At 40.2% G+C, this 15,511-nt stretch overlaps 1 protein-coding gene across 1 annotated transcript; it reads left to right on the plus strand.

Moving 5' to 3' along the window:
• Positions 1 to 1,165: 1,165 nt before the first annotated feature.
• On the plus strand, positions 1,166 to 11,661 carry sec23b (SEC23 homolog B, coat complex II component). Its single transcript, XM_018664790.2, has 19 exons — positions 1,166 to 1,346; positions 3,099 to 3,326; positions 3,866 to 3,923; positions 4,068 to 4,154; positions 4,806 to 5,042; positions 5,184 to 5,266; positions 5,363 to 5,507; positions 6,845 to 7,003; positions 7,153 to 7,268; positions 7,375 to 7,498; positions 7,596 to 7,676; positions 7,793 to 7,882; positions 8,125 to 8,231; positions 8,654 to 8,807; positions 9,022 to 9,099; positions 9,257 to 9,418; positions 9,582 to 9,668; positions 9,784 to 10,005; positions 10,570 to 11,661. The coding sequence occupies exons 2-19, from the start codon at positions 3,106 to 3,108 to the stop codon at positions 10,657 to 10,659; spliced, it is 2,301 nt and encodes a 766-aa protein (XP_018520306.1). The 5' UTR covers positions 1,166 to 1,346; positions 3,099 to 3,105; the 3' UTR covers positions 10,660 to 11,661.
• The last annotated feature ends 3,850 nt before the right edge of the window (positions 11,662 to 15,511 follow it).

The raw sequence follows: 15,511 nt of genomic DNA on the forward strand, positions 1-15,511 counted from the left end.
CGCCAAAAATCCCAAGTTTACAACAGGCTTTTACTGTTTAAATAAAAGTATTAGTAGATACTTTTTATGCTCCGTGTAATCCTGCTCTACCACTTTTTCTAATAAGTACCCTACCCATTCACTGTAACCTAACATCCTATGTTTTAAAGGTGCACTGCTGTGTAGCATTTCAAGTTCGAACTACTGACTCGAGTAGATTTAATAATCAGTTATTGAAATGTTAGTCACAAAAATGTTGGCTGTTTAAATTATAAAGTACCAGGCCTATATACTCAGACATATGTCAAACGTCCCAGTATACGAGCACGGCCTTGAACGCAGCATGACCACTAGCAGCAGTGGGCCACAGCTTTCACTCCAGCACCATGGACAGCTGCTGATGGAGAGCAACAGGGTTTGCGTGACCTTGAGATATAAAACTGTATAAAAACAAAGCGCAGCGTTGACAGGCTACTTACTAGTTGTTACGTATTTCAAGGGAGTTCATTAGCAGTAGCACTACATGTAGCCCACATATAAACATGCATCATATGTTATAAGGTGGCCATGAATATGGTATGTGAATTTAGAATATGCAGAGTTAATTGTACTAATGATTCATTATTAATTATTGAGATTAGTTACATTACAACCAAATACTTGATTATTTGATCCAGTCGTCCATTAAGAGGCATAAACTCCAGTAGACTCCAAGGGAAGCATCTGGCAAGAGATAGGAGGGCCTATAAAATCTTAATCATTAACAATTACATTGAAGTCCATTCGACAATAAATATCAAATAAATGGAAAGTAAAAAAAGAACTACAATATTTCACCATAAAACTTAGTGGAGTAGAGATTTCCGGATAAAATAGGCTACCTCAAACAGCTGGCTTCTAAAGTAGCTTACAGTAAATGTATTTAGCCTACTTCACTTTTCAGCAACGGTCAAACGACATATTACCCATTTACTCAATCGGTTACAATGAGCTCAAAAAGCTGAGAGTGAAAAAAAAAACAGTGGCAACCGTCTAATCAGATGATAACAGCAACTGCAACACCTGTAAACTTCACTTCCCATAGACACCCTCTTCTTGTGCGTACGCATGCAGTCTATGTGCGTACGCAGAGCACGCCCCGGTGACGCACTGGAAAGAAGAACCAATAGGAGACGACAGAACTTGGAGTAACACGTCATTCTAGTAAAGTGCAGAAGCCGGCTGATAGGGAGTGATCCCCTCACCGCTGTCTTTTCTCTGTGTCCCTGAACACCCGTCGGTTGTTTACCTCCAAATGCTGTAACTTGTTTTGAATAGACCGTACTCTTTCGCTCTTACCTAGACCTGAAGCAAACCTGACATAAAAGGTAAGCTCCCGACCCAATTTTGCTCGAAAGTACGCCGTCCGTTTTTCTGCTTCCATTTACGAAGGGACAGGAAGTAGGTTAATGCTACATTCCGTTAGCTAACCCACCGGCAGCTGTACAACGTAGCGTTAGCTTCAAGTAGTTTGAATGACAGAGCAGCGTAGAGACAGTTGGCAGCGACGATTTACAAAATACCGTTTTGTGAATAAGTTTGGCGTGGTTTAAGGCGGGGGCACACACCGCGAAAATGATAATGTTTGATTTCAGAGTAGATGCTGTTCAGAACAGATACCGACCGTCATTGGTGGTTTCACTAGTGATGATACGTGGCCTGTAGACCGTGTGTTGTAGACTTAGTAGATAATCAGGTTCATTTTACTGTACAATTAGCTGTAATGTCTTACTTTGAAACTGAAAAGGTTTCGGTGTACTTTCCCACAGAGGGCAAAAAGGGTGAAATCGTTTTTTATTTTTATTTATTTATTGACACGAAATACCCCCATGTACCATCACTTCCACACCTCCTTCATGAGATGTGGCCGGACAAAGGTCACATTCCTTAAGCAGAACACTAGATTTAGGGCAACAATCACTTTTTAGTTTCCATTTAATTTTGCAAGGTGATGTCTTCAGATTGCTTCTTTTGTTCGATCATCAGTCCACAACCCTAAAAATCTGATATCAAAATAGTTGCTGATTATTATTCTGCTGATGGACTAATCAATCAACCCATTAATCATTTTAACACTGATTAGAAGCTGGGATACCCAAACAAAGTTAGTTAATTACATTGAAGTTTTTGTTGTTGTTTTTTCGCCACTGGTGGTTTTTAGTTACTTATAAATTAATCTTGTCATATCTCAGACCAGTACACTGTCACCTGCAATGTTGTAATTTTTCTCATATATATTTGTTTACTTGATATAAATCTGGAACAGTATGGTGCTGTACTAGACATGTAATTATCACAATACATCGACATAAAAGTCACCACCAACTCTTTTTAGAAATGATTCCAAACATTTCATTGGTCCAGCTTCTAAATTGTGAGAATTTGCTTTTTTTTTGCGTTTTTTCTGTCTTATGTGATAGTAAACTCTATATCTTTGCATTGTGAACTGCTGATCAAATTGGAACAAATTCTTTTGAAATTCCAATTTCTTATATAGGTTGAATGATTAGTTTGGTTGATTGAAGAAAATAATTGGTAGACTAATAGATATTGAAAATAATCAGTAGTTGTGCACCTGGTCATGTCTGCAGTAGTTCAGAACATATTTTACACTGCATCTTATGCTTAACATTGCATCTTTTGTTTTGGCGTCTTTCCAAATTCTTCTTGTAATTTGCCTTAAATACTATTGTATTGTGTTCTCTGATAATGGTGAGAAAGAGGGAGAGTATACAGTTGCTACAACGGGATCCCTAGTGATGCTTTTCTAAAAGCGTCATTGATGCTCTATTGACACATGCCAACAAAGGTGGAGCCTATAAATACCGCAGGGATTCCTCCGCACTGTTCTTTCCTCATCAAAACACGCTGGTCAGGTTTCTTAATGACACTTTTGTGCGTCATGCTTTCGAACATCTGTGTCTTATTTTAGCACAGGAAGAGAGGATCACCTGTATAAAAGCAGGTGTTCACTGCAGCCAGCATGAGTACTTAAACAAAGCAGGAACGAGTTAAGACTACCAGTGTCACTGGCCTAGACCACATCTAGTTCTTCAATCGGGCTCTTTTCTCCATTGAAGCTCGGTGATGGCGACCTACCAGGAGTTCATCCAACAGAATGAAGACAGGGATGGGGTGAGATTCAGCTGGAACCTCTGGCCCTCCAGCCGTTTGGAAGCCACCAGGCTCGTAGCCCCTGTCTCCTGCCTCTTCACACCCCTGAAGGAGAGGCCTGACCTGCCACCGGTCCAATATGAACCAGTTCTGTGCAGCCGGGCCAACTGCAAGGCAGTTCTCAACCCTCTATGGTGAGTCAAACAGAAAAATTTCCCATATGACCGTGCTTATTAGAGCCCAACAGATTTATCTTTGTGTGTGTATAATTGTGTACAAACTATATTAATCTTAAACAAAGACAAAAGATGCTTTGTACCAAAATAGCTGCTGAGCAGTTGAACAGAACAATAAAACAAAGAGCAAAACGTATCCTCTTCACACGTTTAAAAAAAAAAAAACAACAAAATTCCAGTATCGGTCAGGCTCTAAAACTTAAACATACAACTTTGTATGTTTGAAAGTTTTTTCAGCTGTGTAACACCAGAACACAGCATTTATCTTGACACATGGTATTAATTTTTTTAATACCACACACATCAACATTTGGAAATCCCAGTTTGAATATTTTTGAACACATCAGCATTTGCAAATGCTGATGTGTTCAAAAATATTCAAACTGGGTGTGGTATATAAGAACTGCAAATACACTTTGTGCAGGCTACTATCAGTCACAGGTACACTCCTGCCAACTGAATGCAAACCCTAAATTGTTTTGATCCTTCTTTCACAGTCAAGTGGACTTCAGAGCAAAAATATGGGCGTGCAACTTCTGCTTTCAGCGGAATCCAGTGAGTAGTCACATTGACAGCATGATTTAGTGCTGATGTGTCTATTTAATAATAATTGTTACCATAACATCTATACACCTTTATGTTGACCAGCTACATTCCTTTATTAGGTTGACTAATCTGGTTTTCTCTTTGTCTTTGCAGTTCCCTCCCTCTTATGCAGGCATTTCAGAAGTGAACCAGCCAGCTGAACTCATGCCACAGTTTTCTACCATTGAGTACATAGTACAGGTAAATACTACATACAAGTCTGCACTCTGATCTCAACCGTGTGCATGTAGATTATTTGTACTGAAGATGAAGCGAAAGGCAAAGGTCAATGTTAACAATTTCCAATAGTGATCTATAAGGTAGTTGGTTCTTATTTTTATTTTAAAGCCTTGGATTTGATCAATGAGTACAGTTTCATCCTGCGGCCCTGACTCATACAAATGGAAAAGAAATAATAAAATTGTAGAATTTGGCGCACCTTATTTGGAACACTGGTGATAGAGGCTAACTGTAATCATGTAGTGTTTTGGTAATTATACAGTGGGCTAAAACAGACATTAGCATTTAAAATTATACAGAAACATCCTAAGCTTTACAACCAATGAGGGTCACACTACTATTGTGGCTAACAAGTGTAACATCATAAATAATGCATATGGTTTTCAAAAGTAATATGAGCTGTTGATGGTCACATAGCCTCTGCTAGTGCACATATTTTAGAAATACACTAAACCAAGCATTAATTAAGCCTCTTCTTCTCCATTTTCTTGAGGGATTTTTTTATATTTATATAAGAATAAACTATAAATTAATGATTCCATTGCATCATTGATATGATAAAGTGTGTGGAACAATGTTTTGTGTTTAACCATCTCTCCTGCTTCTTTACAGCGTGGGCCCCCGACACCTCTGATCTTCCTTTATGTGGTGGACACATGTTTGGAAGAGGAGGACCTTCAGGCCCTCAAGGAGTCCCTGCAGATGTCCCTTAGCCTGCTGCCACCAAATGCCCTGGTGGGCTTGATCACATTCGGACGAATGGTGCAGGTTCACGAGCTCAGCTGTGAGGGCATCGCCAAGAGCTACGTGTTCAGGGGCACCAAGGACCTGTCCTCCAAACAGATTCAAGTGGGTTAGGGCATGGGTCACAAACTTTAAATGGCTCTACTAGCTTCACATTGCCACATTGTGGTTTTCAAATTTTTGTAGCTGAAAAGAAAATTCTCTGTTCAGCTTAATAATGTCTGTTTTTCTTTGTGTGTGTTTCAGGAAATGCTGGGTTTAACAAAACCAGCAGCACCAGGGCAGCAGGGGCGCCCAGTGGCCCCTCAGGATGCTGCAGCGTCTTGCAGGTATGAAGGAGCAGTAAAACTTCCAACGTCTCTTTGTCAGTTAATGGTAGCAGTGTGTTTTCCTTGTCTAATGCGTCTCTGTGGGTTCATATCTAGGTTCCTTCAGCCCGTGCACAGAGTCGATATGAATCTGACAGACTTGCTCGGTGAGCTTCAGAGAGACCCATGGCCTGTCCCTCAGGGCAAACGTCCACTCCGCTCCACTGGTGTTGCACTGTCTGTTGCCGTCGGCCTGCTGGAGGTAAAAGACTCACACGTACAGAAAAACAAATAATAATGTACATGAAGTGGATACACAAGTTAGCCTGGTTACAAACACACACTCACACACTGCAGGCATGGATTAGCAGGCATGCATCCATTTGATACATATGGATTAGCAACCAGTCATTGGGGTGCCTCATAGTAATCTGACCTTTAGCCTCCTCAAGATGCCACATGTAACTGTTCACAAACACACAGTGCTTGATAATTATCTGCTGCAGGAACAGTACATGTGCTTTGTTAGTTCAAAGGCTTGTACCTTGTTTGCCTTCTCTCATTTCCCTCCACCATCATTATCCTCTCTTCTCCTACTGCTAATCTGCGCAGTTATATAACTGATAGTACAACAGATCATTCCCCTGCTGCACTCTCCTTCAGCAGATAGGAGACGAGGCCCGATTAGAAGAATTTGGCTCCAGATTCACTGAGTTGTGAAGAGGCATTTGACTTGATTAATGGATCTTTTACATATAAAGCAGAACTGCAAAAAAACAGCAGGGCCTCACTATCAGCTGGCTTATTTGTCTAATAGTTCTCTATGAATGAGCACACTTTGTCCCTTTATAAATGAATCAGCATTTACGTAGAACTTGCTATCAAATGTTACATTATTAAAAGCTCATTCTAGGAGCTTTGTGACTAAGTGGCCTATTTCCAAATGTATCATTGTGCCTTGGACTCTTGGACTATGGACTTTGTAGTAGGTGTTGGCTGTCAGGTTTGCCCTTTGCTGAAAGTTTCTATGTACATTCAGCTTGCTGGATGTTGGCTTTTCTAGTTCAGTGAGAAAAACGGCAGTGTTAAGAGGAAAATAAAATAAAAAATAACGCATTCCTGTATTATAATTAGGTTTCATATCAGCAAGTAAAACCAGTCTCCCCATACTCAGTGTTATCTAACACATTTCCATTTCTTTGACTTGCCTTTAACAGCTGCTATTAAGGATTACTGGGGCTGTATTTGTACAGGTGATCCTTTAATAAGGCACTCTTAAGCACCACTCCTCTTAAAACGGCAAATTTGAGAACTAGGTCAGTACTCTATTAATGCTCATTATCCACAGCCTAAAAACAGGACAAAACTTGCTGAGGGATGATTTTTACCAATGAAAGCAGCTGTTTATGAGCAGCAGAGGTGTCAACTGGGGTAATCAGTATCAATTTAAGTGCATACTGTATATTTTCAGCAAAAACCTGTTATAATCCCTTTGCATGTAAAAAAAATTTAAATTGTAATTTAAGGACAGGTATAATGAAACTAAACCAAATTCACAAAACAAAACTAAAACTAAATTCCTCTTCTCCTCACCTACAGGGCACATTCCCCAACACAGGGGCTCGTGTGATGCTGTTCATCGGGGGACCCCCCACCCAGGGCCCTGGCATGGTGGTAGGTGACGAGCTGAAAACCCCCATCCGATCTTGGCATGACATCCAGAAGGACAATGCTCGCCACCTGAAGAAAGCTACCAAGGTGAACAAACATGCATGCGCCTCTTATACGAAGTACAGTACTTGTGTGTATGAGTTCAATCATTCTCATATGTTGCTCTTCCACTGAATACCCACCTAATGTACTGAAGACAGTCAGTTTTTTCATGTCTTTTTTTTTGTATCACACAGTATTATGAAGCCTTGGCTAACCGCTCAGCAGTAAATGGCCACAGTATTGATATCTACGCCTGTGCCCTGGACCAGACTGGACTGCTGGAGATGAAGTGCTTATCTAATCTCACCGGGTACGTCAGTCCTTACATTTTAATTAGTAGAGGGTGTGGAATTATATTTGTCTGTCTTTTTAAGCATAACTTGGCATCCTAATAATTTGTTGTGCTTTGTTATCAGGGGCCACATTGTGATGGGTGACTCCTTCAACACGTCACTGTTCAAGCAAACCTTCCAGAGAGTCTTCAGTAAGGACTATAATGGAGACTTCCGCATGGCCTTTGGAGGTGTCCTGGAAGTCAAGGTAAAGAAGCAATTCACCATTATAATAAATGTCATTACTTGCTGTAGCTCTTGTAGGAGATGGATTTATGTCTTTTTCTTTTTTTATCTATATATAGACATCAAGGGAGCTGAAGGTTTGCGGGGCCATCGGACCATGTGTTTCCCTCCACTCCAAAGGTTCCAGTGTTTCAGAGAATGTGAGTCACTGCCCCAGATAAAACTGGGAGATTCATATTCTTTTCTCTCACAGTAGGTCATCTGAGCACTGTTATTTAAGCGGTATTCATCACAATATGTTCTCTGTTTTGTGTAGGAGATGGGTATTGGTGGCACGAGCCAGTGGAAAGTGTGCAGCCTCAACCCCTCCACCACTTTGGGCATTTATTTTGAAGTGGTGAATCAGGTAAGGGACGCTGACTTGAACCTTAACTTTCAAGCTGACAGGATTACAGTACACGAATGAAAGTGCAGTCGCTAATCACATCAAACAAGTGAATAAGGCTTTGTTCAGTAAAACACTACAAACAATGGCTTTTTGTGTGGTTTATTCCTTGTAGTAGAAGACCATCTGTTCAGTTCATGTGAGAGGAACAATTGTTAACTGTGAGCTGTAGTCTTAATTTCTCCACCGTTTTGTGTCTGCAGCACAATGCACCAGTCCCTCAGGGTGGCCGAGGGGCGATCCAGTTTGTAACCCAATACCAGCATTCCAACACGCAGAGGAGGATACGGGTCACCACCATCGCCAGGAAGTAAGACTCTCGTTTTATTGTCGGTACAGATACTGTATGGTGTTTTGACAGGCAAGACTATACCTAAAACTGTACTTTATTCTGTGTCAAACTGGCAGATTATGATTATCAAGTAAGTTACTTTTGCTGGAAAGACTGTCAGGAGTGAATATTCACTTTATGAGCCTGCACACGCAAATAAGCCTGGCATCTAGTCAGGAAAGTGACAGCTAGAATCAATATTAGCCTCACTGGAAAGGATGTTTACATTCTTGCAATTTAGGATGACGCCTTCAGGTACCTACATGCATGTGCGTCATTCACACCACACCCACGCTCACCTGTGTTTCTCTGGTTTCTCCTCTTGCATTCCTCTCTCTCTCTCTCTCTCTCTGTCTTTGTCTTTCTCTCTTTTGTCTCTTTTCTTTTTGTCCCTACTCAAGCTGGGCAGATGCACAGTCCCAGATTCAGCACATCGAGTCCTCATTCGACCAAGAAGCGGCCGCCGTGCTCATGGCTCGTTTGGGAGTCTTCAGAGCGGAGTCAGAGGAGGGGCCAGATGTCCTGCGTTGGCTCGACAGGCAGCTCATCCGCCTGGTGAGTGACACTCCCAGATACAGACTACTCCCTGTTTGTACTTTGTGTGAAAGGAACAATGCATAGTTGGCATTGTTATGATTGTGTGATATAAATAGTTAATATGATGTTCTGTGATTGCTTGTGTATTTCATTATTGCTGTGTAATGTGCCAGGTTATAATTATGTAATATATGTAGTGTTTTCTAACATGTTTTGTCTCCCTTGGTTGCAGTGTCAAAAGTTTGGCCAGTTCAATAAAGATGATCCTGCATCCTTCAAACTCTCAGAGTCTCTGTCCCTCTACCCACAGGTAAACCTGCCTCCTAGTGGAAATGTAAAGACATGACTAAATAGAATTTTATGATTGTCTGCTTTTAAAAAAAAAACCTTTGGCAGGTTTTTGATTACGTTACACTAATTATTCATTTTAATAACTTTAACTATTTTATTCCTCCTTCGTCCTGCAGTTTATGTTCCACCTGCGGCGGTCGCCCTTCCTGCAGGTGTTCAACAACAGCCCAGATGAGTCATCCTATTACAGGCACCACTTTGTCAGGCAGGACCTCACCCAGTCCCTGATCATGATCCAGCCCATTCTCTACTCATACTCCTTCTATGGACCACCAGAGGTCAGCCTCACACCCTCCACACCATTGTTACCAATGACAGAAGACTCCAACTTCCCATTTCTAGAGGCTTCCTCATGATGTCTCCTTATGAAATGTTGTGAAATGCCAGTGATGTTTTTGGTGCTTGATTTTTTCTTAACTGGATGTATTTGCTCTTCAACAGCCTGTGCTCCTGGACAGCAGCAGTATCCTGCCAGATCGAATCCTGCTGATGGACACATTCTTCCAGCTGGTTATCTACCATGGAGAGGTGAGACAGCAAACCCCCTGATTGCCTAAAAATTGCCTGCAGGCCAGGCTAAACAAATCATTTAGTGATCGAGGAATCACTTCTTAATGCCGTCACTTTCCCCTTTTATTTCCAGACCATAGCCCAGTGGCGAAAGGCGGGCTACCAGGAAATGGCAGAGTACGAGAACTTCAAACAGCTCCTTCAGGCTCCTCTAGATGACGCCCAGGAGATCCTGCAGACGCGTTTCCCCATGCCACGCTACATCGACACAGAGCACGGAGGCTCACAGGCTCGCTTCCTGCTCTCCAAGGTCAACCCATCACAGACCCACAACAACCTCTACGCCTGGGGACAGGTACAGTACAGCTACATCTTACTAGTTTTATATAGATTGCTTTTAGAGGTCAGATTCTTCACTCAAAGGGGACTAGACTATGGATATCAAAAAATGGTGTCTAAATAACTTGTATTTATGTATCTTACAAGCATGAAACTGTAAAAATTGTGGAAATATCTAATTTCCTTATTTTGTCCACATCAAAACCTTAACATCCTAGGATTGTCTGTACCCCAAATGAAAAACAATCTGCACTGACAACTTTGTCAGCAAACACAGGTCTTGGATTAGCTAACCTCTGATTCTAAGTGGGGAAGATTGAAAGCTGAAAATAGCATTAATCTCCTATTTCTCCAAGAAGGAGGAGCTGAACCATAACCTGCTGTATACAAACACTGCAAATACATCTCTGGCAGTCAGAGAATGAGATTATTAAGACAACCGAGGTCTTGCATAAGCTAATCTTAGTGATAAATGTGTTTGAGTCATTTAAGTGATCGCGGGATCAGACTTATGTTATGGAAAGATCTGTTTGGAAAGTGAGTAAATCACTCAGCTGCTATTTTTGTCCTCCATCTACAGGAGACAGGAGCCCCGATCCTCACTGACGACGTCAGTCTGCAGGTCTTCATGGACCACCTGAAGAAACTAGCTGTTTCCAGCTCTGCATAGACGTCTCTGTTCCACCACAAGGAAAGAAAGGAGTGATACAACATTCCTGTTCTGATATCGGGATCCATTAACATTTCCCCTGTTTTTTGTAAAGGAGCCAAACCCAGAGTCTACTGTATGTGTTTTCTTGACTTTTTTTTTTTTTTAACAATACTCTTTCATGAGTGATATGTGACATATCCATGATGCAAAAAGAACACAAAAAGGGATAAAATGGCACATTCCTAATAAGAAAACAAATGTCACTTCTACTTATTTTCTTTAACTTGTTATTTATAAGAAATGGCTCCAGGACTCCAGAACCAGACTGTGCTCATGAAAGCAATATTAAATTCTCGATGTCTATTTTATATTTGATATCACCTATGACATGCAGAACGATTAGACTAATAATCTAATGTGTTTTCTTTTTGTTTGTTTGTCCTAAAATGTGTAATTACTTCATCAGACTTGGCTGAAGATGCTGTTTAACAGGACGCTTATATATGTGTTTGCTTTGTCTATAGCTAAAGATGACATGTCTAGAATTTTTCTCATTAATAAATTATAATGGTACCTCTAAATACTGGGTGAGAAATGTTCACACGTGGGGCTTATTGGTCTTCACACCGATGGCTTGTTAATCACAGTTTATTTGACAAAAAGAAAAAAAATCCTACATGGATTATACCTTTAAGTGTTTTCCAAGAAAATTCCTTTGAATAATGAGGATTTAATGTTCTGAGGAATGGAAGTCAATCAAGTCAACTCAATTCAGACTGACTCTGTTATCAATGACGAACATTGATATTTGTTTTCAACTTAGACTTTATAGGGCACTCTATAGTTTAGTCTACTCATCCCGTCTCGTTCACCATCTGGTACTTTGCACCCGATGACTGCCCAAATGTCTTTGTAATCAAACTTTAATATACTGCACGACTGTATAAAAGAGACAGTTGTTTGATTTAGATCCTGTCTGGATTCTTAATGCTATCCAATATAAAGAAAACAGGAAACGGATTCTGTCTGTGTCATCTGTCCTTGCACCACCATGTACGTCCCATTTGCAGGAATTTGAGTGAATTGATTTTTGATGCATACATACAACAGCCGTCCATTCAGTTTAATAAGTGGATTTTCACTTGGAAGTTAGAGGTTCACAGAGATGCTCCTATCAACCACCAGGCATCTGTTTGCGCAGCATAAGGGAAAGGCCTAACCCTCACTGTCTAGTATTACAGTTCTGAATGATATTTGTGTCCGAGTGCGTGCAAGAGAATGGCACACAGCCTGTCGCTGCAGTAGTAGATGACATATCCTCCATGTAGATTGGAAGTGACACTCTCACTAAACAATTGTCTTTTTCTCATTTGTCACCACTGTACATAAAGCCCACACGGCACGCAATCCCAATCATAAAACCACTCACACACTGTCACTGTAAGCTGATTCCAGAGCACCCAGACAGTATGATTTCGAGGATCAGTGAACGGCAGATTATGAAGACTAATCCGTAGGGGCTATCTGTTTAGAGGCAAATTCTACTCTTAGCAGCTTTAAGCGGAAGTTGCCACTGAAATACAAATGAAGTCTGTGTCTATCAAGAGCTTAGGCCTTACAGTGATGCACTCTGAAGCCACATATGCTCAGAAGGTATTCAAGGCCAAATAAAAAGGTGCAATGCCTTTTTAATCTCTTTTGACATGGATATTCTTGCACAATACCAAAAGCTCCTTTTTGATCCATGCATTTTACAGTTGAGAGTGAAGCTGTTGCGTGTGATTTGAAGCTGTACTGTACATGGATATGGAATGATCCCATAAAGGGAAAATAATCATGTCTTCATTTTAATCTGTGTGGCTATATGCTTGGCCGTCTTGACGCATGTGATGACAGCAGCTGTGCATGTTTGAGGGAACAAAAGGACATTAAAAAATTTCTCTCAACCCATTTTTTTTTCTTCAGCGACCATTCATGATGCTCATGTCCATGTGATTCTCAGGCTTAGGCAAAGCTGTAAGGAAATGTGTTGTCTTATTATATCCTAACAAATCCTAACAGATCTGTTCTAGTCCAGCAGCCACAGAAATCCATCCTGGCTTCCTTCCCGGATAAACTTATGTAAGATTTCTATATAGAATGCGCCATAGCATGTTTATATAACATGGAGTCAGATGACCCATAAGATAAATAATGTAGCTCTGGTAAAAATGTGTGTCTGAATAAATGTTTGATCTCAATAGTTTGACTTAATAGTCACCCCAATAAGAAAATAAACCCCCCATTCTCTTATAATAATAATCCTATAGTAATAATCTTTACATTGCAGAATTCATAGATCTGAATGCATGAAGTGTGACTGTGTAACTTCTTATTAACAGTGGCCACAATGTAACGTGGTACAGTGAAGACATAAGGCACCTGGAAGAAACATAAAAGAAGGAGCAATAAAGGTGAGCTGTTGATAGATATGTCAGTCATAAGTTATGATCTAACACACACACAATGCTGGTCATACCAAACCAAGAGAGGTTGCTGCTTGTATTAAATTCAACAAGGACTGCTAAAGACTTAAAGTTTTCATGTAAAAGTGGAAGACTGCATTATCTCTGCTTTAAAAAATTACAGTTAAACTTTAAACGTGCAGACAAAGATTTTTCAGCCACTTGTTGGAGACAAGCAGCAGTGACATTGACAGCTGTTCAGGTGGTGTTTCTGAGGTCAACGTCACTAACAAAAATTATCCTGCATATTATAAATCAGAGGTGCAGTGTTCAGACACCCTGTAAGCCTTGACTAAATGGTAAGACTTTATATTATTTATATTAAATGTATCTCAGGTATTTTGTGCTGTGTACATAGAACATAGTAGAACTGCTTTTTCTTTATGTTCGCAAACTAAATTATTCTCCTACTATATGGATGCGATGATCATTCATTTCCCCACACTGCAGCAAAGGGCTTACAATGTGTTAACTTGAGAACAGGGATTAACTTCTTGTTTTTGCCTATCACCATCCACATGGACGTCATAAGCAGTGTTTACCAGATTGTAGCCAAGAATTCTGACTTCCAATATGCTGCTGATATTCAGTAAGACTCTTGTTAGCTGTTTAAAGAACCACTGGGTAATTTAAGGTCACACAGCACTTTTTTTTAAGCTTTGAGATGTGTAGAAGGGTTTACTCACAGGGTGGGGAGGGTTGACTTAATCTACATAGTCTCAGCGGGTTTTCTCCTGGAATATTTTCAACCATTATCAAAGTAGTTCTTCAAATTTGTTACTTTTGTGTGTGTAAACCTGAATAAAATTGAGCATAATATTTGAATTGGGAGGCACGTGTACTTCTCACTCCTCGGTCACCTGTTTGTTATAACACCCTGCCAAGGTGGCAATTACCTGCAGTATCACCAGCAGCTTGTTCAACAGTATTTGGGGCACTTTGGTGGAGAGCCTTGGCCTGATTTGTCAGTTTTCAGAGTCATGTTGAAGTGTGGCTAAGCCTCCAGGGCTGAAGATGAAGGCACACTGCAGAGGTAACAGATGTCAGGCCTATCTGGCCTCATTTACACTTGGGTTGTAAATACTGTTTGCCAAGAGGCTCGTACAATTTATATTTTTAGCTCATTCTCACATGAAGAATCGCAGTACTCGTGGGAAACATCTCTTGAAATGCCAACATGAATTGCCTCTGTGCGCCAGCAGAGTTCAGAGTAGAAGACATTCATTGCAGACTTTCAGTGTTGTGGACTTGTCACAGTGTGCAGAGCTCAACAGGCCACCGTCAGTCTGGTCCGAAGCAGCAGAAGGCTCATCATCCTCTCCATGACCTCCCTCTGAATGAGAGAGCTCAGGTCAGCTTCTCTGAAAACAGAAACATGTCTCAGAAACAAAGCCAAGGACTAAGACAAAAACCAGAACTGCTGTTTGGAATTTGACAGGGAGTAATTGAACATTTTATTTTTATATTTCATTTATTTTAACAACCAATAAATACGCATTTGTTCACAACATATAGTAAAAGTTAGAAACACAAAGACACAAAGACAGTAGAGTAGTTTTATAGGAATGTACAGATGGCTGTGCCAATTGATCCATGGGTTGGGTTACTTATATTCACAAGTACTTACTCCAATATAGGCCCTGAATTATAGAATGTATGAATTAATCAAGACAAGCATTGATCAATATTCCTTAAAGAGGCAATGCACTTAGCCCTAATTGTTAATCATACTTTATTGACATAGGGTTTGAAATAGGTGAGCATTTAGGTTGCAGGGAGGGTCAAATTAAAGTTGCTATTGAGTTGCTCTGTCACAGATTTAGGAGTCAGCAAGCCACCCACTAGGAACTAAAAGTCAGGATCTGGACATCTTTATTTAATTTTAGATGTTTTAATGTATTAAATTTACCCCCCCACTAAAAAAATTAAATGAAATAAAATAAATGCTGGAGAAGCCCTTTAACCATCCTCGGTGAGCACTTAAATTCTTAAATAAAGATATTCCTGCTGAGGTCCTACTGTATGTATGTTATAGTACATCACTAGTAATTTTTGTTGTACACTGGCTGATAATCGCTGAAGCTGATAAGTTTGTGAGCGATGGAGGGAGGAAGGCATCTAATGACCGGGGGGCTGAATTACAAGGTGCAAGGTTCTTTATTTGTCACATGCGCAGAGATACTGTACAGAGTAAATCATGTAATCAGGTAAATTAAAGTAAAACAAAATGAAATAAATGAAACTGAATAAAACAAATCAAAATAAAACTAAAACTACACAGAGATCTATTTATTAATCTATATATACATATCATATAGATTGTATATCAGTTCATACAGAAAATATACAAATCTACCAGTATTTAC

This window comes from Lates calcarifer, linkage group LG5 (genome assembly GCF_001640805.2).
Source record: "Lates calcarifer isolate ASB-BC8 linkage group LG5, TLL_Latcal_v3, whole genome shotgun sequence".
Lineage (NCBI taxonomy): Eukaryota > Metazoa > Chordata > Actinopteri > Centropomidae > Lates > Lates calcarifer.